Source organism: Microcaecilia unicolor, chromosome 4, assembly GCF_901765095.1.
Source record: "Microcaecilia unicolor chromosome 4, aMicUni1.1, whole genome shotgun sequence".
Lineage (NCBI taxonomy): Eukaryota > Metazoa > Chordata > Amphibia > Gymnophiona > Siphonopidae > Microcaecilia > Microcaecilia unicolor.
Genome location: NC_044034.1, coordinates 372,020,920 through 372,045,764, shown reverse-complemented (window position 1 = coordinate 372,045,764; position 24,845 = coordinate 372,020,920). Strand labels below are relative to the sequence as shown.

General features: G+C 43.8%; 1 protein-coding gene across 2 annotated transcripts in view; it reads right to left on the bottom strand.

Moving 5' to 3' along the window:
* The window catches only part of POLA1 (DNA polymerase alpha 1, catalytic subunit), a 782,590-nt gene that overhangs the window by 616,872 nt on the left and 140,873 nt on the right, over positions 1-24,845 (bottom strand). For both annotated transcript variants that reach the window (XM_030202369.1, XM_030202370.1), the window contains exons 25-26: positions 24,628-24,777; positions 3,799-3,921 (exon numbers count right to left, since the gene is read on the bottom strand). In XM_030202369.1, coding sequence (XP_030058229.1) covers positions 3,799-3,921; positions 24,628-24,777 — 273 coding nt within the window. The remainder of the gene's footprint in view (positions 1-3,798; positions 3,922-24,627; positions 24,778-24,845) is intronic.

Sequence of the window (24,845 nt, the reverse complement as noted above, 5' to 3'; positions counted from 1 at the left end):
GATTCCTCTCTCTCCTTCTCTGCGCATATTCAACAGATCGCCACAACCTGTCGTTTCTTTATCTACAATATTAGCAAAATTCACCCCCTCCTTTCTGAATACGCTGCCAAAACCCTTATCCACACCCTTGTCACCTCTCGCTTGGACTATTGCAATTTACTTCTCACTGGTCTTCCGCTCAGCCATTTCTCTCCTCTCCAATCTGTCCAAAATTCTGCGGCATGACTTACTTTCCACCAGAATCGTTATACCCACACTAGCCCACTCCTCAAGTCACTTCACTGGCTCCCTGTCCACTTCCGCATTCAGGTTAAAGTTCTCGTACTGACCTTTAAATGCATCCAATCTGCAGCCCCCCATTACCTCTCCACTCTCATCTCTCCCTACATTCCTCCCCATGAACTCCACTCACTGGACAAATCTCTCTTGTCATCCCCCTTCTCCTCCACTGCTAACTCCAGGCTTCGCTCCTTTTCTCTCACGGCACCTTATGCCTGGAATAGACTTCCTGGACCTATAAGTCTAGCTCCATCTCTACCTGTTTTCAAACTATGCTGAAAACCCACCTTTTCACTGCTGCTTTTTAGCTCCCATTACTTCCCTCACCCGTAACTGTCTTGTCTGTCTGTATTATTTAGATTGTAAGCTCTTTTGAGCAGGGACTGTCTCTTTGTATCAGGTGTTCAGCGCTGCGTGCATCTGGTAGCGATATACAAATGCTAATAATAATAGTAATTTTTACAGACTTTTCCTCCAGAACTTCTCCAAACCTCTTTTGAATCCCACTATGTTAGTTGCCTTGACCACATCCTCCAGCAACAGATTCCACAGCTTAACTATGTGAAAAACTTTCTGTAATTTGCTTTCAATGTGCTGGTCATTAGTTTCATGGCATGTCCTCTTCTTTTTGTGCAGTTTAACAGTTTAAACACAATTGGCCCCTACTTAACTACTACACCCCTCCCATAATTTTTTAAGCTTCTCCTATATCCCCTATCAGTCATCTTTTCTCCAAGCTAGAGCCCTAAATTGATTAATCTTTCTTCACAAGAGAAGTGTTCTAATCCTTTTATCATTTTTGTCACCCTTCAGAAAATTACATAATAAGAATTTCCATACTGGGTTAGTCCAAAGGTCCATCTAGCCAGTATCCTATTTCTAACAGTGGCCAATCCAGGTCACAAGTACAATTAAGAATCCCCAAAAGCAGTAAGATTCCATACGACTTACCCCCCCCCCCCCCCCCCCCCCCAGAGATAAGCAGTGACTTTTACAAGGCCTATCTTAAAGTTTATGGACTTTGTCTCCAAGAATTTGTCCAAAACTATTTTTAAACATAGCAACATTAACAGCTTGTACCACATCCTCTGGCAATGTGTGTTCAATGAAGAAAAGTATTTTCTCCTACATGTTTTAAATGCACATGTACATAAGTACATAAGTAGTGCCATACTGGGAAAGACCAAAGGTCCATCTAGCCCAGCATCCTGTCACCGACAGTGGCCAATCCAGGTCAAGGGCACCTGGCACGCTCCCCAAACGTAAAAACATTCCAGACAAGTTATACCTAAAAATGCGGAATTTTTCCAAGTCCATTTAATAGCGGTCTATGGACTTGTCCTTTAGGAATCTATCTAACCCCTTTTTAAACTCCGTCAAGCTAACCGCCCGTACCACGTTCTCCGGCAACGAATTCCAGAGTCTAATTACACGTTGGGTGAAGAAAAATTTTCTCCGATTCGTTTTAAATTTACCACACTGTAGCTTCAACTCATGCCCTCTAGTCCTAGTATTTTTGGATAGCGTGAACAATCGCTTCACATCCACCCGATCCATTCCACTCATTATTTTATACACTTCTATCATATCTCCCCTCAGCCGTCTCTTCTCCAAGCTGAAAAGCCCTAGCCTTCTCAGCCTCTCTTCATAGGAAAGTCGTCCCATCCCCACTATCATTTTCGTCACCCTTCGCTGTACCTTTTCCAATTCTACTATATCTTTTTTGAGATACGGAGACCAGTACTGAACACAATACTCCAGGTGCGGTCGCACCATGGAGCGATACAACGGCATTATAACATCCGCACACCTGGACTCCATACCCTTCCTAATAACACCCAACATTCTATTCGCTTTCCTAGCCGCAGCAGCACACTGAGCAGAAGGTTTCAGCGTATCATCGACGACGACACCCAGATCCCTTTCTTGATCCGTAACTCCTAACGTGGAACCTTGCAAGACGTAGCTATAATTCGGGTTCCTCTTACCCACATGCATCACTTTGCACTTGTCAACATTGAACTTCATCTGCCACTTGCACGCCCATTCTCCCAGTCTCGCAAGGTCCTCCTGTAATCGTTCACATTCCTCCTGCGACTTGACAACCCTGAATAATTTTGTGTCATCGGCGAATTTAATTACCTCACTAGTTATTCCCATCTCTAGGTCATTTATAAATACATTAAAAAGCAACGGACCCAGCACAGACCCCTGCGGGACCCCACTAACTACCCTCCTCCACTGAGAATACTGGCCACGCAATCCTACTCTCTGCTTCCTATCTTTCAACCAGTTCTTAATCCATAATAATACCCTACCTCCGATTCCATGACTCTGCAATTTCTCATGGCATGTCCCCCAGTCTTTGTATTTTTTTGCAAGAGTAAAAACAATTGATTCACATTTACCTGTGCCACTCCAAGCAGGATTTGTAGACCTCATATCATATCTCCTCTCAACTGTCTGTTCTGCAGGCTACCCTAACCTCTTTAGTCTTTTCTCACGAGAGGAGTTCCATGTTGGGCACCCTTCTCTATACTTTTCTAATTCCACTATAATCAGAACTGCACACTGTACTCAAGATATGGTCGCACCATGGAAAGATGCAGAGGTACTTTTAATTCTCTATTTCTTTCCTAATAATTTCTAACCTTTTGTTAGCATTCTTGACCAAAATCACACACTGAGCAGACTATTTCAACATATTGTCTAAGACGACATCTACTGCAGTTGCTTACAGTCCCACAAGAAATATATCAGCTTTAAATTAATTTTTACAAATTTGATCTCACTCATTGCTCCCATTTCCAAGTGCTTACTTTTCTTTAAAGGATACTAGTATAACTGGGTATATAGGCACAAGCACATACGTCAGCCTCAGAACCAGAGATATGCATGCAAGTGAGAGACCCACTCACACACAAATCTTTTTGATTTTGAGCTACTTTCAGGCTTTTCCTTCCTTTTTTACCATAAGTTTGTTTCTTTATAATGAGTTTGGTTTTGATATATTTGTGCCCCATACGTTGACATTGCGTGGATTACATTTTGTTTTTTGCTTATTGCTTTTGTAATTCCACACCCAGTTTGAGTTATTATAGTTTAATTCTTATGTTGTGTTCATTTTTATGTGTATTGTTCGCATAACCATTGGATCCCACTTTATAGAACTCTCTCCATAGTGCTTCTAGTTCTTAAACCTATTGAATCTTTAAGAAATTTAAGAGAAGGAAATATGGTTCAATAATTATTATTTATTTTTTACAGCTTACTGCAATATACACTTCCCTTAATTACACTCTTCCTTGCTCTCACCTCCAAGCTGCAGGCCAGTCACCAAACCAATACTGCCCAAGAAAATAGCATTTTACCTCACATCAGTTACGCATTCACTCAGCATACCTTTACCTTCCTCTGCTCCCACCATTCGCATCTGAATGAAGAGTACTCTCTGATTTACTTGACATCAAGAAACTTCAGAAATGGAAAGGGAATCAAATCCTTTTTACAGCAGCTTACCTCTCTCCCTTTCTGTGTCACCAGAGCAGCCAGCGGTTTGGCATAGAACCTGCTGTGGGAAAACCCAAGACAGCCATACATGCTATTAGCTGTGAGCTTTAGAGCCTTCTGTCGGATGTCGTACTGCAAAGAGAAACAAAGAGGAGGAATACTGTAAATGTCCCAACTACTGATCAGATCACCAGCATATTGCAAAGTGAATAATACAAGCACTATGGCCAGTTTCATGACTCTTTCAGCACACAATGTGAAATGATAGCAGTCAAAAAAATGTATATTAACTATCACCAAAAAAAAAAAGCAAGTAGCCTACTTCTTAGAAAACTAGGCTGAGGAACCAAGGAAGCCAGAGTTCAATCCTACTTCTGCCACAGACATAACCTTGGGCAAGTCATGTTCTATTCACCTTGCCTCAGGTATTCTCAGATTATACCTGCTTTGGACAGGGACATATAGTAGATCTAATATTTTTAACCACTGCAAACAGTACATTATGTACAGTTCTGCTATTAAAATCAAAGTCTACTAAACGCTAGTGGCAGCGATAAGAATGATACTACTACCCAAATTGTTATATCTATTTCTTGCACTGCCTCTACCAATGCCGAGGGGGTTCTTTAGGCAACTTAAAAGGAAGGTTTTCGCATACATATGGCAACATAAACCACCCAGAGTGAGGGCAGCTATAATGTATCAGTCCAAGAAGCTGGGAGGTATGGGGGTGCCAAATTTTAGCTTATACCATCAGGCGGCATAGTTGCGGGTGCTGGCGGGATGGAGCGCTGGTAGTACAAAAGCATGGTGCCAAATAGAGCAACAATGGATGGGATTAAACAATTTGGGCTCTCTAATATGGATACCAAAGGGCCAACTACAGACATATATCAAGAGAGCCCCTCTAGTGGTGCAATACCCTTTGCAGACATGGTTGGCCATAAGGAGGAAACATCTCCCTAACCGCCTTTATTTCCACCAGATGGCAATAACAACGGCCCCAGGTTGTCCGCTGGGGATGGATAACTTAATATATAGACAACGGGAGAAGAGAGGTTTGAGCACATTAGGCCAGCTATGGGATGAGGGTCAGGTATTCCCATTCGTAGAATTACAGGAGGATTATGGGTTACCACTATCACATTTGTTTCACTACACTCGCATTACAGACTATATAAACAAAAGAGCCAAAGCAGAATTACTTCTAGAAGAGACGGCCCTAGAAAGAGCAGTGAGAGTGGGAAGTCACAGGGGTTGTATTTCTCGCATATATGCTGCACTACTTAGTGACAAGGGGCCCATACTACATTATTTACAACGATGGGAACGAAACTTGCAGGTCACCATAGATTACACACAATGGGAAAAAGCATTGGAACATTTGCTGCGGGTTTCCATATCTAGTTCGATGATTGAAAATAGTTATAAGATACTATATCAGTGGTACTACACACCACAGAGACTGGTAAAAATGTATGGACAGGGGTCTACACAGTGTTGGAGAAACTGTTCAATGGTGGGTGATATGCTCCACATCTGGTGGTCTTGCCCTAAGATTCAACCATACTGGACAGAACTGTTGGACCTATTTGCTACAATGACTGGGGTAAGATACCCAACTAAACCGGAGATATGTTTGCTACATATTCGACCCCCAGGAGTTCGGTTGTCTTTTCACTGGCTTACGACAGTTTGGCTGGTAGCTGGAAAAATCACACTGGCATCAGCGTGGAAAAGCCAGTTGGCTCCACCAGCGATAAAGGTGATACACAAGATGGACTATCTATACCAAATGACTAAAATAACAGCTCTACGATTGGGACATGTAACAAAATTTAATTTGCTATGGGAACAATATCGATCCTGGCAATTACAAAATGGGATAGACTTAGATGCACCTAAATTGATTATCCCAAGACTATGACTGCTATAACACAGACTTCACACTATGATACTCCACTAGTAACAAGGGGGGAGGGGATGAAGGAGAGATACACTGCTTTCTGTTCTTGATGTTTAAACGTTCTGTACGTGATTATATGACTGTTATGAGGATGTTGTCAATATGCAATTGTCCAAAAACTTCAATAAATAAAATTTAAAAAAAAAGTCTACTAAACGCCAATAACGTTCAATATGCCTGTGACTGCCAAGACAGGTCCCCAGCCGAATGCACATTTCTTGTATGCCCAAACGGCCTTTCTGCTCATGCTCCCCTGATGCCCAGTACACCTTCTGCTCCTGCCAGCTGTCTACTAAGGTTTGACATGTACCTTCATTAAGCCAATAAAGCGAAGATACTTATCTGTAGAAGGTATTCTCACATGCAGGTGACGGCATCCATGTCACCGGGTGTGCAGCTTCAACAAATTAATACAGCTTTAAGAGTACACACAATGTCCGCACCACGCATCCGCGAGAGCGCGGAATACTATAGCATACCAAAAAAGCAGACAACTCCAAGGGGAGGTAGGAGGGTATGCGAGCATGAATGGCCTGCTGTCCTTTGAGAATACCTGCTACAGGTAAGTATCTTCGCTTTCTCAGAGGATAGCAGGTCATATTCTCACATGTGGGAATCCCTAGCTACCAGGCTCAACAAAAACAACCACCATAAGTCAATTGGCCTCGCAACAGCAAGGACAAAATAGTAATTAAAAACTATATACAACTGTGTGAGAGTGCAGCCTGGAACAGAACAAAACAGGCCTAGGATGGCGGAATTGGATTCTAGACCCCCCCCCCCCCCCCCCCCTCCAAAAACAAAACTGCAGAATTGTCTGTCCAAACTGACTATTGTGCTGGGTATCATACTTAAGGCAGTAGTGAGATGTGAATGTGTCACCTTGCAAATTTCTTCTATGGAGGCTGACTGCAAGAGGGCTTCTGATGCCACCACAGTTCTGACATTATGAGCCTTGCCATGACCCTCAAGAGTCAGCCCAGCCTGGGCATAAGTGAAGGAAATGCAATCTGTCAGTCAACTAGAAACTGTGCGTTTCCCCGATGGCAACCCCTATCCTGTTGGGATCAGAAGAAACAAAAGCTGGGTGGAATGTCCGTAGAACCTAGTCCACTCCAGGTAAAAGCACAATGCTTGCTACCAAGTCCAAGGTGTGCAGTGTACTTTCACCAGGATGGGAATGTAGTTTGGGAAAGAATGTTGGAAGAACAGTCAATTGGTTCACATGGAACTCCTATGCAACCTTAGGCCGGATCTTAGAGTGGGTGCGGAGAACTACTCTATTATGATGAAATTTTGTTTAAGGTGGATCTGCCACAAGTGCCCGAAGCTCACTGACTCTGCAAGCTGAATTAACAGGCACCAAAAACAGGACCTTCCAGGTTAAGTACTTCAGATGACAGGAATCCAGGAAACCAAGCATTGTAAAAAGAAAGAAAACTTAAAAATAGGGAAAAACCAAACTAAAACTATAAGGGAAGGAAGATGAAATTTTTCTAAGTAAAATAAAACAAAAATCAGAGCAACACACACCCCAAAAGGCACAAAATTGAAAAAAAAAAACCGCTCATGAACCAGATACTGTGAGGAGCGCAGGACATTTGCATTCTCTCCTCAGTACTGATGAGAAGAGACTGATGGTTCTGAGCTCTCACAGAGGGCAGAAAGACACTTGTGCATGCATGGTGGGGACGCTGCATATACTCTAAAAGCTGTACTAGCTTGTTTAAGCTCTGCACCAGGCGACATGGATGACGGCATCCACATGTGAGAATATGGCCTGCTTGTCCTCAGAGAATGATCTATATTACATGCCGTCATGTTTACATCATGGCTCAATTACCACAAGTCACTCCCTCTTATTGCAACAACTTGCAAAAAAAACTTGCAAAAAAAAAAAAAAAATATATATATATATATTTTTTTTTAAAGGTGATCAAATTATTCCAGATCCTAACAGCAGCAATTATTTACAACTGTTGCCTGCTCTTCCATTTGTTTGGCATCAACAACAGAAAAAAAACAAGTATAATTTGTTCTTCAAGCCAATTATACAAATTTTCTCCATTGCCCAAAATCTGGCACTAGTATATGGCTCCAAGCATTCAATAAGGTAGTAAGTATATAAATTCACATGTGCATTTAAAACTTAGCAAGAGCTTCCGTTCACTGTTCATGGTTTTTAATTAACCGGTTGGGGCTCCATTCAAGTGATGCAATTATACTCCCCCCTTCCCGTGAAGGTCGATGTTAACACTTTGTGAGAAGCTTCTTTTGCCTTGGTTACCAGTCATGGATATAATTACCCTTGCTACAGCACTTTTCTGCACAACACTCAAACCACTGGTTCCATAACAGGGCTTTTACAGTAACTATGGCAGTCACTGTGACTAGTTATCTGTAATCTAATTACTTCTCCGAATAATAATAGAGGCAGGAGGGGTCAATTTTTGAGAAGGTAATCCAAATGAATAATCACATTATTTATTCAGAAGCTAAGTACTATTAATTGTGTGTTCATCTTTCCAAAGTTAGCTACCTAGCACCCTGAAACAGAGCCAGCTACAGAAATACAGTACTCTTAAAAGAAAGACTTATTTCAGTATCAGCTGATGTGCTTTGTGTTTGATTTCCACAATGGATTCTTCCATTCTAGCAACAATCTATATCAACTCTTCTTTAAAATCAGTCACTGGTTATGGAAGTTCAACACCTGTATCACAAACTTGATCTCCCTCTCTTACAATATTTAAAATGAGGAGAAATTAAGTCTTACCTGCTAATTTTCTCTCCTTTTGTACCACCACACCAGTCTAGAACCTGCGGGTTGAGTCCATCGACCAGCAGGTGAAGATAGAAAACAAGGTATTGTGCTGTGGTCTTAAAGGACTGTGTGCAGCTCCAGCCATTCAGTATTTTGAAAACGCCATGTAGATAACTAGATTTATGGAGCAAGACTTTCTTCTTTGTTATACCTCTCACCACCATGTAGGTTTAGCTAGAATAAGAGCTGGAACTTTAAGAAACTACCTAATAAAAAATAGCAACTATAAGGAAGAAACACTGAAAAACAATCAAAGGTGGGCTTCTGAACTGGTCTGATGAAACTAAAGGAATGAAAAGTTAGCAGATAAGACCTAATTTTTTCTTCCTTTGCATCTCCCAGACCAGTCCAAAACCTGCAAAGTAGCCTTTAATATAGGTGGGAATCAGCAGATGCTGCCCAAATACTGACACACTGAAGGAGGCATCATCCTATCTTGCAGAAACATTCAGTTTAAAATGTTTAAAAAACATATGCAACAAGAACCATGTAGCTGAATGACGAGTATCCACTGGCACTACTGATTTAAGCTCTGCCCAAGAAGTCACAATTCTTCTGGTTGATTGATCTTTAAGCATTGGTAACAGTTGCTTACCTGCAAGAAAATAAGCCAATGGAAATTCTTTCAGCCATTTAGCAATCATAGGTTTTGACACCACTTCAACTTTCCTTACATGATCAAACAGCACAAACAACTTATTCAATCTACGAAAATAATTGGTCACCTCCAAGTACCTATCTACGAAAATAATTGGTCACCTCCAAGTACCTAAAGAGCACTCTTAATATCCAAAAGATGCAAAAAAAAATGAACTGAGAATCACATTCTTCCCTGCAAAAGGATGGACGGTCTACTGACCGATTCAAGTGGAAGGAGGAAACCACATTCAAAAAGAAAGATGGAACATAGTGGATGGAAACCACAGCATAACTGAAGCACAGGAAAAGATATCTGCAGGAGGGCTTGAAGTCTGGAGACCCTTGTATCCGATGAAATCACGACCAAAAATACTGATTTCAAAGTAAGGTCCTCGAACGTAGCTTCAAACAGTGGCCACTATAAGGCTTGGAGGACTTGGTGAAGATTCTGAGGACAAATCAGTCACAAAAACCAACATTTGATTGGGCACTTAAGGTAGAAGACACCAATCAGCCCCTACAACAAAACCACTGCCCCAAATTCCTTGAGGGCAGAGAGGGTGGACAGCACTGCTTTTTGCTTGGCTGTGTGCCTGTATGAGGATTCCAAGAAGAAATCTACGATTGGATGGAACAATTCCAATTTGTATCCTTCTCTTACATCATTAAAAATCCATTGGTCATACGTTCAGCTCCATGCCTCAAAGAAAATGGAAAGAAGTCCTCCTATCCCCATCTTCAAGGGGTGGGCCAGGATTCCATCACTGGCTGGTACAAGAAGCATTTACAGAACTTTAAGGTTTTCTCCAAATAATAATTTAACCCTAAAGAACAGCCTCTCTTAGTCTAAACTTGGAAACTTCATCCACAGCCCAATTTCACAAACACAAGAACCTGGCTGTCAGTGACAGGGCCCTGTTACATGCCACCACGCTCACCAAGTTTTAAAAGGAATCAATATGTGCCTCCAGATCAGCAACCTGATCTTGCTGTTGCTGTTCTGGATCTTGATCCAAACCAGCACTTTGTTGGTGCCAGCGAAGGCTACTACTACTACTACTATTTAGCATTTCTATAGCGCTACAAGGCGTACGCAGCGCTGCACAAACATAGAAGAAAGACAGTCCCTGCTCAAAGAGCTTACAATCTAATAGACAAAAAATAAAGTAAGCAAAGTGGAGGAGTGGCCTAGTGGTTAGGGTGGTGGACTTTGGTCCTGGGGAACTGAGGAACTGAGTTCAATTCCCACTTCAGGCACAGGCAGCTCCTTGTGACTCTGGGCAAGTCACTTAACCCTCCATTGCCCCATGTAAGCCGCATTGAGCCTGCCATGAGTGGGAAAGCGCGGGGTACAGCTGTAACAAAAATAAAAAATAAATTAATGTGTACAGGAAGGAGGAGAGGAGGGTAGGTGGAGGCGAGTGGTTACAAGTGGTTACGAGTCAAAAGCAATGTTAAAGAGGTGGGCTTTCAGTCTAGATTTAAAGGTGGCCAAGGATAGGGCAAGACATAGAGGCTCAGGAAGTTTATTCCAGGTGTAGGGTGCAGCGAGACAGAAGGCACGAAGTCTGGAGTTGGCAGTAGTGGAGAAGGGAACAGATAAGAAGGATTTATCCATGGAGCGGAGTGCACGGGAAGGGGTGTAGGGAAGGATGAGTGTGGAGAGATACTGGGGAGCAGCAGAGTGAGTACATTTATAGATTAGTAGAAGAAGTTTGAACAGGATGTGAAAACGGATAGGGAGCCAATGAAGTGACTTGAGGAGAAGGGTAGTATGAGTAAAGCGACCCTGGCGGAAGACGAGACGGGCAGCAGAGTTTTGAACCGATTGGAGAGGGGAGAGGTGACTAAGTGGGAGGCCAGCAAGAAGCAGATTGCAGTAGTCTAAACGAGAGGTGACAAGTGTGTGGATGAGGGTTTTGGTAGAGTGCTCGGAAAGAAAGGGGTGGATTTTACGGATGTTGTAAAGAAAGAAACGACAGGTCTTGGCGGTCTGCTGGATATGAGCAAAGAAGGAGAGAGAAGAGTCAAAGATGACCCCAAGGTTTCGAGCTGAGGAGACAGGGAGAATGAGAGAGCCATCAACAGAAATAGAAAACGGGGAGACTGGGGAGGTGGGTTTGGCAGGCCCTATCAATACAGGAGCTTGAAACTGAAGCCTGGAGACCCAAGGATCTCATATCAAAGGCTTGTTTCAAGGCTGCTTCTTTTCTATGATCCTGGAGATCCTTAAGGGCTATACCCCCTTTGACTGGAATCACTGGGGTTGCTGGTTTTTTTTTTTAGTAATAGCAGTCACCAATGTATCTACCCTGAGCTGCTGAAATCTTTTTCTCCTCAGAAAGCAAAGGATATAAACTAGTCATAGCCCTACCAAACCAAAGACCGGTGTCAGGGGAGTCCAATTCCACAAAGATTAATTCCATAATAGCTTGATGCACTGGAAATTTTCTTGGTGGACCCTTTAACCCCCTCATTGGAAAGAATAATCTGAAACATAGTTACCTAATGCTAGGGTCCACCTTCTTTCCTCCTCGAAATGCACCACCTGTTCCTCTGACCCCATCCCCACCAACTTACTCAACACCATCTCTCCTTCTGTCACCTCCCCCCCCTCCCCATCTGTCATATCTTCAACCTCTCTCTCTCTCCACTGCAACTGTCCCTGACACCTTCAAGCATGCAGTAGTCACACCGTTCCTCAAAAAACCAGCACTTGACCCTACCTGTCCCTCCAACTACCGCCCAATTTCCCTCCTACCCTTCCTCTCCAAGACACTTGAATGCGCCTTTCATAGCCGTTGCCTTGATTTTCTCTCCTCTCATGCCATCCTCGATCCGCTTCAATCCGGCTTTCGCCCCCTTCACTCGACAGAAACGGCACTATCTAAAGTCTGCAATGACCTGTTCCTTGCCAAATCCAAAGGCCACTACTCCATCCTCATCCTCCTCGACCTATCCGCCGCTTTTGATACTGTCAATCACAATTTACTTCTTGCCACACTGACCTCATTTGGGTTGTAGGGCTCTGTCCTCTCCTGGTTCTCCTCGTATCTCTCCCACCATACCTTCAGAGTACATTCTCATGGTTCTTCCTCCACCCCCATCCCGCTCTCCGTTGGAGTTCCTCAGGGATCCGTCCTTGGACCCCTCCTTTTTTTTTCAATCTACACCTCTTCCCTAGGCTCCCTGATCTCATCTCACGGTTTCCAATATCATCTTTATGCCGACGACACCCAGCTTTATCTCTCCACACCAGACATCACTGCGGAAACCCAGGCCAAGGTATCAGCCTTCTTATCCGACATTGCTGCCTGGATGTCCAACCGCCACCTGAAACTGAACATAGCCAAGCCCGAGCTTATTGTCTTCCCACCCAAACCCACTTCTCCTCTCCCTCCACTCTCTATCTCAGTTGATAACACCCTCATCCTCCCCGTCTCATCTGCCCGCAACCTCGGAGTCATCTGCCCGCAACCTTGGAGTCATCTTCGACTCCTCCCTCTCCTTCTCTACGCATATCCAGCAGATAGCCAAGACCTGTCGCTTCTTCCTCTATAACATTAGCAAAATTCGCCCTTTCCTCTCTGAGCACACCACCCGAACTCTCATCCACTCTCATTATCTCTCGCCTTGACTACTGCAACCTACTCCTCACTGGCCTCCCACTTAGCCATCTATCCCCCCTTCAGTCCATTCAGAACTCTGCTGCACGTCTGATCTTCAACCTGGACCGATATACTCATATCACCCCTCTCTTCAAGTCACTTCACTGGCTTCCGATTAGGTACCGCATACAGTTCAAGCTTCTCCTACTAACCTACAAATGCACTTGATCTGCGGCCCCTCCCTACCTTTCTACCCTCATCTCCCCCTACATTCCTACCCGTAACCTCCGCTCTCGACAAATCCCTCCTTTCAGTACCCTTCTCCACCACCGCCAACTCCAGGCTCCGCCCTTTCTGCCTCGCCTCACCCCATGCTTGGAATAAACTCCCTGAGCCCATTCGCCAGGCCCCCTCCCTGCCCATCTTCAAATCCTTGCTCAAAGCCCACCTCTTCAATGTCGCCTTTGGCACCTAACCACCATACCTTATTCAGGAAATCTAGACTGCCCCAACTTGACATTTCGTCCTTTGAGCAGGGACTGTCCTTCTGTGTTAAACTGTACAGTGCTGCGTAACCCTAGTAGCGCTCTAGAAAAGTTAAGTGGTAGTAGTAATAGGAGTCAGTACCCAAGAAAAAGATCTAGCTGTCATTGTAGACAATACACTGAAATATTTTGCCCAGTGTGCGGTGGCAGTATAAAAAAAGCAGACAGGATGCTTGGAATAATGAGGAAAGAGTTGGTAAATAAGACCAAGCATACTGTAATGCCTCTGTATTGCTCCATGATGTGACCTCACCTTGTTCAATTTTGGTCGCCGTATCTCAAAAAACATATAGCAGAATTAGAAAAGATTCAAAGAACAGAGACCAAAATGATAAAGGAGATAGAACTCCTCGCATATGAGGAGAGGCTAAAGAGGTTAGGGCTCTTCAGCTTGGAAAAGCGACAGCTGAGGGGAGATATGACTGAGGTCTACAAAATCCCGAGTGGAATAGAACAAGTAGAAGTGAATCGATGTTTTACTCTTCAAAAATTACAAAGACTAGGGGACACTCAATGAAGTTACATGGAAACACTTTTAAAACAAACAGAAGGAAAGCGGATACTTACCTGTAGGCAGGTATTCCCCGAGGACAGCAGGCCTTATAATCTCACATGTGGATAGCACAGTCCGCGTTGCCCAGTCCAGAGCTTGTAACAAGCTTTACAGAGCTCTTTGGAGAGTGAATTGCGCTCAACTGCGCACAAGAGTGTGTCTTCCTGCCCACCGCGAGAGCAGATCAACAATATAATACTATGGCAAACCAAAAAAGGAGACAACCCCAAGGGGAGATGGGAGGGTATGTGAGAATATAAAGTCTGCTGTCCTCGGAGAATACCTGCTACAGGTAAGTATCTTTGCTTTCTCCGAGGACAAACAGGCCTGTAATTCTCACATTAAAGAATCCCTAGCTACCAGGCTCACCGAAAACCACCACCATTGGTCAATTGGACCTCGCAATGGCAGGGGAAAATACAGATTAACCTGAACTGAGAGTGCAGCCTGGAACAGAACAAAATGGTACTAGGAGGGTAGAGTTGGATTCTAGACCCCCCCAAAAAAAAATTCTGCAGAACTGTCTGTCCAAACTGACTGTCGCATTGGGTATCCTGCTCAAGACAGTAATGTGATGTAAATATGTGGTCTAAAGACCACATTGCAGCCTTGCAAATTTCTTCTATGGAGGCTGACTGCAAGTTGGCTACCGATGCAGCCATGGCTCTGACATTGTGAAACTTGATATGATCCTCAAGGATCAGCCCAGCCTGGGCATATGTTAAAAAAATGTAATCTGCCAGCCAATTAGAGATTGTGCATTTCCAAATAGCGACCCCCATCCTGTTAGGATCAAAAGAAACAAAAATCTGGGGGGAATATTTGTAGGGCCTAGTCCATTCCAGGTAAAAAGCCAATGCTCGCTTGCAGTCCAAGGTGTGCAGTGCGCTCTCACCAGGATGGGCATGTGGTCAGGGAAAGAATGTTGGCAAAACAAACCAACTGGTTCAGATGGAACCCCGACACAGCCTTAGGCAGGAACTTAGGTGCGTGTGGAGGACTACACTGCTGTGGTGAAACTTTGTATAACGTGCATCCACTACCAGAACCTGAAGCTCACTGATCCTGTGAGCTGAATTAACAGCCACCAAAAACATGACCTTCGAGATCAGATAACAGGAAACAAGTGGCTCAAAAGAAGCTTTCATCAGCTGGGTGAGAACGATGTTGAGATCCCACGACACAGGGAGATTTGATTTCCCCCCAATCTTGTTTAACATTATGATGATACCTCTTGGTCATCTTTTAGAAAAACATGGTCTTTTGACATACATATATGATGATGATGATGATGATGTCACCTTTTCTATCTCGATCATATGGTTCAGGCATCGGCTCGGACAGCATCAGCAGATTTGCCCGAATTTGAATACATCTTCGGATGAATATAAGGATACTGTATAAGCCAATTTACAGACCCCTGAGGAAGGCCTTTTTGGCCGAAACACGGACCGTGTAGGGTCTTGTGCAATAAATTTGGCTTTTTTATATCCTTGAGTCTGGTCCTTTTGATTTCTTCCGTTCTTTTGTTTTTTCTGTCACCTTTTATATCCCGTTCTCTAAGGAATTACTTGACATAACTCACATGATTAGTCTAGGGATAAAACTTATGGAATTATGGGCTTCTAACTTCAAACTAAAACTTAATACAGATAAAACTAAATTTCTAATTATAATTAACCCCCGCCATACTATGAATCTTAGTAACTTTTATTAAGAACAAAAACTATTCCCTTGAGTCATCAATGAAAATCTTGGGAGTCACGATTGTTTCCTTACCCTTGAAAACCAAGTCTAAGTTGAAATCGAGTGTCTTTCACTCACTTTGGAAGCTAAAGAGATTGAGGCCATTTTTCTATAAATCTGTCTTTCGTACTTTGGTTCAATCCCTTGTCCTCACCAAATTCGACTACTGCAATTCGTTTTGTGGAGATGTTATTGTTGAATTTGTATCTTGTATGTTGTTACTGTATTTTCTTTGAAAACGTGTAAATAATTTTTTTTTTTTTTTTTTTTTAAAGTTTTAGACCAGAGGTTTCCAAACTTTTCAGTTCACGGCACCCTTAGTGTCCAATTCTTTGTAGCACCCCCAGCCCCCGCCCCATAGGTCTCCACCCCCCCCCCCCCCCCCAAAGTTCTCTACTCCCCCACCACACACATTCCTCTGCCCCCCCCCGTGTCTCCCCCTCCCCCTTTTCCTGTCCCAATGTTCCTCCCTGCCCAGCATCTTTTCTTTGTCCTTGTCTCCCCATATTCAGCTTCTCCCTTCTTTTTTCCCTTCTTCCCATACTATCCCATACATCAGCTACATGGACACCTGAATGCGGAGTTCCACAGGGATCCCCCCTCTCACCAACCATATTAAACCTAATGATGACGCCCTTGGCCAAACTACTATCGAATCAGAACCTAAACCCATATATATACGCTGATGATGTAACGATCTTCATACCATTCAAACAAGATCTAAGAGAAATCTCCAATGAAATCACGCAAAGCCTACACATCATGAACTCCTGCTGGGCAGATGCATTTCAGCTGAAACTTAATGCAGAGAAAACCAATGTCTGGTACTCACCTCGCAATACAATAAGAATAAATTTACCACTTTTAACATACCAAAACTAAATCTACCAGTTTCGGACACCCTAAAAATTCTTGGAGTCACCATTGATCGACACCTAACACTTGAGAATCATGCGAAAAACATAACTAAAAAGATGTTTCATTCAATGTGGAAACTAAAAAGAGTTAGAGCATTCTTTCCAAGGACTGTCTTCCACAATCTGGTACAATCATTGGTACTCAGCCATCTGGACTACTGTAACTCACTCTACGCCGGTTGCAAAGAGCAAATACTTAAAAAAACTCCAGACAGCCCAGAACATGGCAGCCAGACTAATATTCGGCTCATCAAAATACGAAAGCGCAAAACCCCTATGAGAAAAACTACACTGGCTCCCACTAAATGAGCGCATCACATTCAAACTCTGCACCCTAGTCCATAAAATAATCCATGGTAATGCCCCAGCCTACATGTCAGACCTAATAGAACTACCACCCAGGAACGCAAAAAAATCTTCTCGCACATTCCTTAATCTTCATCCTCCCAAGTGTAAAGGTCTGAAATACAAATTGATGCACGCATCTACCTTTTCCTATACGAGCACGCAGCTCTGGATTGCGCTGCTACGGAACCTGAAAACGGCTTATGAACGGACCAATTTCTGAAAACTACTGAAAACCTCTCTCTTCGACAAGATATATCACAAAGATCGACATGTGTAACTGTACTATCTTTAAAACTTCCATAATTGTCTTTCAAAGTCTGCTAACACTATTATGTATTTCACTACCATGTAACACTTAACCCTCTGTGAACCAAATGTACATTCTCTTCTACTGCCAGTATCCATGATGAATTGTAAGCCACATTGAGCCTGCAAAGAGGTGGGATAATGTGGGATACAAATGCAATAAATAATAATAATAATCCTGCCCTGCCCTGCCCACCCCACTTGAGTGCCACGTCTCTTCCTCTCTCTTCCAGGCCTGCCCACCCCCTGAACAGTCTGACTTCTCTCCCCTCCAATCAAGTCTCTCTTCCCCACTCCCAGTGAGCCCTGCATCTCTCCCTCTTGCCAACTCTCCTCCATAGCCCCAGTCCCCTGTACCTCTCCAGCAGCGGCGATGATTAAGAAATTTTCCGTCAGAATTGGGGCCTGTTCTCAGACGAATCCCGCCTACGCGTATAACAGGAAGTTGAATCAAAGTAGGCGGGATGCTCCAGAGAAGAGAGCAGCTCCGACGTTGGTGGAAAACTGTCTCAATTGCCACTACCAGAGAGGTACAGGGGCCTGGGGCTACAGAGGATAGCCAGCGGAAGGGAGAAGGAGAGATGCAGGACTCACGGGGAACGAGGAAGGGAAGAGAAGAAGAGACATAAGAAAGCAGCAGCAGTTCGGGTGGCGGTGGGAGGGAGTTCAGGATTTGACGCGGTGCTTGTTTAGACTAATATACAGAAGAAACTGTAATATACATTTAAAAATAAAACTTAAAACATAGCCCACACTAGACCTAGAGGATCCAAAAGCAGTAAATCCACAGAAAGGTGGATTTAAGGAAAAAACTAAAATAAGAAAATCCCCTCTCATTTTCACTGGACCTGAATTCAAACGAACCCTAGTAGCTCCACACCTGAATAGTTCTCCATATGGACTCCTGAGCACCATCCCTCGACGTGCTCATCATCAGCCAATCACCCAGATAGGGGAACACATGGAAGATGGCTAGTCCAAAGGGCATAGCCTGAAATTGAAACTGTTGCCCTAGAATGAAAAGCCTCAGGTATCTCAGATAGAGAAGCCTGTCTCCTTGAGACTGAGCGCAGTCAGGAACTCAACTGGGAGCACTGACACTATAACAACACTGCAACTACTGCTAGGCATCTAGTAAAACTCTGGGAACCAACGCAAGGCCAAAAAGCAACATGCGGTACTGGAACTGCTGAGCCCTCAGCCAAAATCAAAGATAATTCTTGTGAGCTAGAAGTATCGAGATGTGAGTGTAAGCATCCAACAAGTCCAGAGAGCATAGCCAATCATTTTCCTGAATCATGAGGAAAAGGTGTCCAGGGAAATTATCTTGAACTTTTGACCAGGAATTTGTTCAGGACTGATAGGTATAGGATGGGGCACATTCACCCCTTTTCTTTTGCACAAGAAAGTACCTGGAATAGAATCCCTTCATTTCTTCCCATGGTGGAAGAGGTTTGACTGCAGGGCCTTTAGAAGGGCAGCGAGTTCCTCTGAAAATATCTGCATGTGCTGAGAGCTGAAGTGATGTGCTCTCGGTAGGCAATCTGATGGTCTCTGCCACCAATGGGGTATAACCGAGACAGAGAATTCGGAGAACCCACTAGTCAGAGGTTACAAGGGGCCACCTTTATTGAAAAAACTTCAGCCTCCCCCCTGACCGGCAATTCGTCCGGGATGATCACTTTTACTGCGGCTGTGCTCTGCTGGAGCCAGTCAATAACTTGCTCCCTGCTTTGACTGGGGAGCAGGCTGGGCCTTAGGAACACGCTATTGATGAGAATCAGTGCGCTGGAGCCGAGCTTGCTGAGAAGAACTGGTGTACCTACGCCTCTATGAGTAGTAAGTACCCCTCTTTGACTTGCTGAAAAACTTCCTAGATGAGGAGGTAGTTGCAGAAGGCGTCCGGCGGGAGAGATGCAATCGGTGTGCTTCAGCGACCTCCTCCTCCCCAAGATTATCCCCCCCCCCCCAGCACCCGACAACCTCTGCTGGTCTGCTAGGTCCAAGTCAGAGAGACACAGCCATGGGAGTCTGCACATTGTTATACTTTGAGCAGAAATCCTGGACGCCACATCAAAAGTGTTGCAGGTGCCCCTGGCCATGAACTTACGACACGCCTTCTGCTGCTTGACCAGCTGGCAAACAGAATCAGCCTGCTCCAGTAGGAGACAGTCTACAAAATCAGACAGTCATAATACGCACCAAGGATCGCACATACAGGCTCGTGTAGAGCTGGTACAACTGAATATGGGAAATGAGCACAGAGGCCTAATACATCTTTCGCTCAAAAGAGTCCAGGGTTCTAGCTACTCTGCCAGGGGTGCTGAAGCATAGTCCCTAGAACTCCTGGCCCTTTTAAAGTGTGAATTTTACCGTCAGGGAATGATGAAGCAATTGGGGCCTATCAAATCCGAGGGAAGACTGAATCCAGTATATGGTGTCAATCTTGGGAAGCCAGGGACCAACAGAGGGGACTCCCAGTTTTTTTCCTTGAACACTCCGCAAGATCTCGTGAAGCAGGACCATCACAGTCTCTCCAGGAGGAGAGTTGTAGTTCAAGACCTCTAACATCTTAGCCCTTGGCTCATCCTCCACTTCCAAAAGAATAGGAATGGCAGCCGCCATTTCCTTGACAAAAGATGGGAAGGAAAGACTCTCAGGTGGAGAGTTCCTTCTTTCCTGTGGAGGGGAGGGATCAGATGAGATGCCATAGGACTCCTCCTCTCTGAGAAGTACCGTGGGTCCTCATCTGTCTCACATGAGCGCTCCTCTTCGGTGTCAGCCTAAGTTAGATTTTCGGCATAGGTATCCTATGCATATTTTGAAGCATGCATATAAGAGGGCATGCTATGCTCACAGATCGTGGTTATCATCTCCGAAACAGACGTCAATGGTCAAGCCCTTAGCTTGCGTGTTACCGTTTTCTCACCAGGCCCCCGCGATCGGACAGGTCATACATAAATACTGGCACGTAATGAGTGTACATCCGGTATTTAAAGAACATCCTAAGATAGCTTATCGCTGAAAATCTAACTTAGGCGAATTGCTGAAAAGATCCAGTACATATAGATATGGGGGTCAACATTCTCCATGTGGTGTTTGTGTGTACTGCAGATACGCTATCACTACAAATGCAGTTAGGATTCCAGGAACCAACAGGTATTTTTATTTACAATCTGTTACTAATTGTAATAGTGAACGGATAGTATACTGCATTATGTGTCCCTGCAGCGAGTACTATATAGGGCACTCTAAAAGGAAATTAAAAAATAGGTTGGCTGAACATATCAGCAATCTGAGAAATCTGAGAATGGAAGTCCCTTTAGTTTCCCATTGGGTAGAACACAAACACAGGGAGGACCTTAGATGTTTGGGTTTGATACAAGTTCCTTTACCGTCTCGGGGTGAAGATGTTAGCAGTCTATTATTTAATATAGAACAGCGGTATATATTTCAGTGGAATACCGTAGCCCCAGGCAGTTTAAATCTTGAAGTTCAATGGTTGTAAGGGTTATGACGTATGGCAGTGGGCGGGCCAATGAGAGGGTATTTAATTTGAGAGGGATTTCAGATGAGTGAAAGTTAGGGCGTCATTTCCGGTCTCTCAGGCTTGGAGAGCAGTCCCATGGGTAAGCTGCCAAGTATTGATTTGGTAGTGATTTATATTGCATATAAAGTAATAGATAGATGTATGTATTTGACAAAGTGGATATGATTAAATTGGGATTTGGTACTGTGATAAAGTCACCTCCAGGATAGTTGGGTTAAGGCAGTTTCAGTCTGAAATACAAGTCCCAGAAGGCATTGCAGGCAAGGAGCCAGAGGGGGGAGATGAAGAACCCGGACTGGACTCCTAGCTGCAATCAGGGAAGACATGGGTGTAAGCTGACAGGGTGTAGATTGGCTGGCCCTAGGGGGAAAGAGAGCTAGGAAACCCTGTGTGCAGGAGCTCCTCATTAGGCTAATGCTCAACTCAGCTGGTATGGGTGTGTGAGGAAGCTAATGGAAGGAGAATGATTGGTTGTGGTAGCTGAAGCCAGGGATTGATTAGGCAGGTGGGAAGGAGTCCCAGCAGTGGAGTTCAGTTCAGTTCCGGAGAGAGAAGCAGAAGGAGAGAAGTATTTGAAGGCTGAAAATCCTTGGGCAGGGAGGACCCTAAAGTACTGAAGCAGGCTGAGATTCCTTGGGTGAGAGGAAGACCTAAAAGTATTGAATTCACTGTGAAGCTGATGCAGGGGAAAACCCTTGGGTAGAAGGAGTCCCTAAAATATTGAACTCTCCTGAAGGTAGAGGATAGAAGGTAGAAACTGCTGCTTGGTAACAACTGTGATGATGAACTGAAAGAACTGTTTGTCTTGGGAATTGAATTACTGTTTATTGTGCACTGGATAAAGAGCCCAGACTGGAGCCTGTAAGCATGTATTGAATCCTGGTATGTGCTATGCTGCTATTGGAACTGTGTACTAGAAACATGCATGGAATAAAAGTTCTTAAGATTGAAGTTACTGGTGGACATCTGTTTCTTCACTGTACCGGGAGCCTGTGGCTGGAGGAGATTGTTCTATCCTTGGCTGCACAAGAGAGGCGCCTGGTTACAGTACATATGCATTTACAGATTGCGTGGTTTGGTTCTCCTGAGGAAGATTTTGATGAAATGCGGTCTCGCATTGAGAACCAGGATGTGTTAAGAACATTTTAACAGACGCGTTGGTGGTTTCCTCAGCAGCCTGTCTCTAGCTCCACGCTACAATCCCACCAGGAAGTACCAATACAGCAGAGAAAGAAAAGGCTTTCATCGTTGATTTGGTGACATTTAACATTCCTATCATCATTTTATGATGTGATTGCAAGCAAACTCTGAAGGAGTTGGACATGGACAGTTAAGCGTTTGAACACAGTGGGGTGGGGTGTTGAGATTCATCTCTAATGTATAGTAAAGGTTATATGGCATGTCATGAAATGATGTTTTTGGGTATGTAGCAATCAAGAACATACTGCTTTAGGTGAATATTTGTATAAGACATGAAGGCTATGTGCGAATGTGAGTGACTTAGGGGCTGGTAGTTAAGGAATACTGGGGTTGCTTTGTGTTATATGTGAAGTTTGTATGTATCCACTGATTATAACTGAATAAAGGTTACAAGTAAAGGTATTATTATAAAAGCAAATAGTGAGTACTTTGTGAGTTGGGTAAGAATATTTGTACTCTATTAGGTAATATTTACCCCGAAGGTTAAATAATTGCCCTCTTGCTTATTGACATATGCCACCAACTGTTCAAACAGGACACTGATATCTGCCCCCTTCTCAAGCAGAAGAAAACACACTAGAGTTAAACATTGCTCTAGCCTGCAACTTGTCAATGGGCCACACAGCATCCTGTTGCAACCAAAAGCCCTATGCTACCTACCCCTGGAGGTGCCTTCCCCCCCACCAAACCCCTTAGACTCACATACGAGGTAGCCATCAACCAGATGGAAACCTCCAGATCCACCCTTTGATGAAATTCTGAGAAGTACACTCCATTAGACCTTTCTGAACCAAACAGGGCAGAAAAGGTTGAACCTTGAAGTCCTGCATCTAGGCTGATCAACAGGATAAAAGGGACCACAGCAGAGGCTTTGTAAGAGCTCATGCCCAGGACACCTAAGTTCAAGGTTGTCACCATGAATCCCAGAAGATAGATATAGTCCCCCAGCTTGAGAGCTGGCTCAGAATAAAACACAACTAGAAGAGTAAAATGACCACATACTGCTGATTTCAGAAGATACTGACCATCCTGGTGGTAAAACAGCCCCGACGTAACTAAGGAACTGAGAGGAGAGAAGGCTAGGCTGTTTACAACATAGATCACAATCAGGCCAACCCCTCCAAAACTGGACTTGTGTTGGGTGAATCAGCCAATCATACAGTTATGCCCTCCATATGAAGGAAATCCATCAACCCCACCATTACCTTGGAGAAGGTCCTTAAGCCATGACAAGGCCAAAAGAAAGGGCACTGAACTGAAAGTGTTTCCCCAACCCACAAAAATGAAGGAACAGCTCATTCAGGAGCCACATTTACAGACCAATTCTTCAGAGCACCAATTCCCAGATCCTGATCAACCCTACAGCATAGCCTGCAGCCTGGGCCTCAGTGAGTCTGTCCAGTCATCTTGCTGCACTAGTTGAAAATACATTACCATCTCCTGGAATCCTAGCAGGTTCCAGGGCTACACCACCCCTTATTCTAGTGATGTCATCAGTGAAAAAGTTATGTTGCATCTCTATCTGCTGGTAGGCTGTCATTAACCCACACCTCTGGACTGGTCTAGTAGAATAGAGAAGGGACCATGGCTGTAGAAGCTAGTCACAAATGTATGAGATAAGAGGTTTCATCTGGCCTTTATTTCTGTGTAGCCAAGCAGAACCTAGTGACTGCAGGACTTTACCAATGTCAAGAGAGAAATACCTAAAGCAGAGCATCACAAAGTCAACCCCCCCCCCCCCCCCAAAAAAAAAAAATAATAATAATAATAAGCACAGTAACATTTTTAGAATGTCATCTCAGTTATGATTCTGCTAAAGTTGTACTTTAATCATTCTTCTAATACACCAAGGGGGGAAAAAAAACTCTTGCTATTAACAATAAGGCCAATATTCAAAATAATTTCTGTATTTATTTTTAGTTTCTGGCAGTTCCACAGAAATGTGGCCATTTTTTTTTTACAGAATAGCCAAATATTCATATGAAAAAGGGATATGATTGGAGTACGGCAAATATGCCAAAATTCTGCTGCTTAATGTATAACTTATCCAACATCTAGCCTAAGTGTCTGAAGTTCTACATGGATTTTCAATGACGACATAGTTTACACATTAAAATTAGACTGGGGAGGGGGGCCAGGGTGCCTTTCAAACATAGGTATCTATGGTGCCTTTACAAAGTTGCCAAAAAGAATCAGCCCAGTACAGCATAAATTTCTGCTCTAAAGTACTATTCACGTAGTGGCATATCTTATAAAATACATGTTGACATTGTAGCTCTATTCAAATTATGCCCCCAGGAATGTCTATGCTTGGTCCACATAAACCTAAGTGCTATCTTTCACATACCTGCTTTTTATGCGCATATGTAAGAGCTCTCTTCTACATGTAAAACATGCTTTGCATACCGAAATGCTTTATAAAATTACTCTTATAATCAAACTGCAGCCACAACACTGAATGCAGACCTCAATGCTTTTAAACTGGCAAAGCCTAAATATGTCCTCAGTGAAATTAAGTGTGGTTTTTTTTTTGTCTTGCCACACCTATGCAGGTCTCTTCTATGGACTACTCAAAATTTGCAATGTTGTGGGTTTATATGTCTTCAGTGCTAAGCTGCGTGAGCCTCAAACCCTACCTGTAATAGGTGGTCAGGATTCAAGTCTGCCTGTTTCATCAACTGCTTCACTTGCTGCCTCCTCTCCACCAGCTTCCGGATCTCTCGAGGCAAAATGCCTAAGTCCAGGTCAGGATTTGGCAACTCTGGGATTTCATCCTGCTCTTCTTCCTACATCAGCAATAAGAGACAAGCTGGTTTCCATCTGAGAGTTTGGAAAATGCAGGTTTCACCTGGCC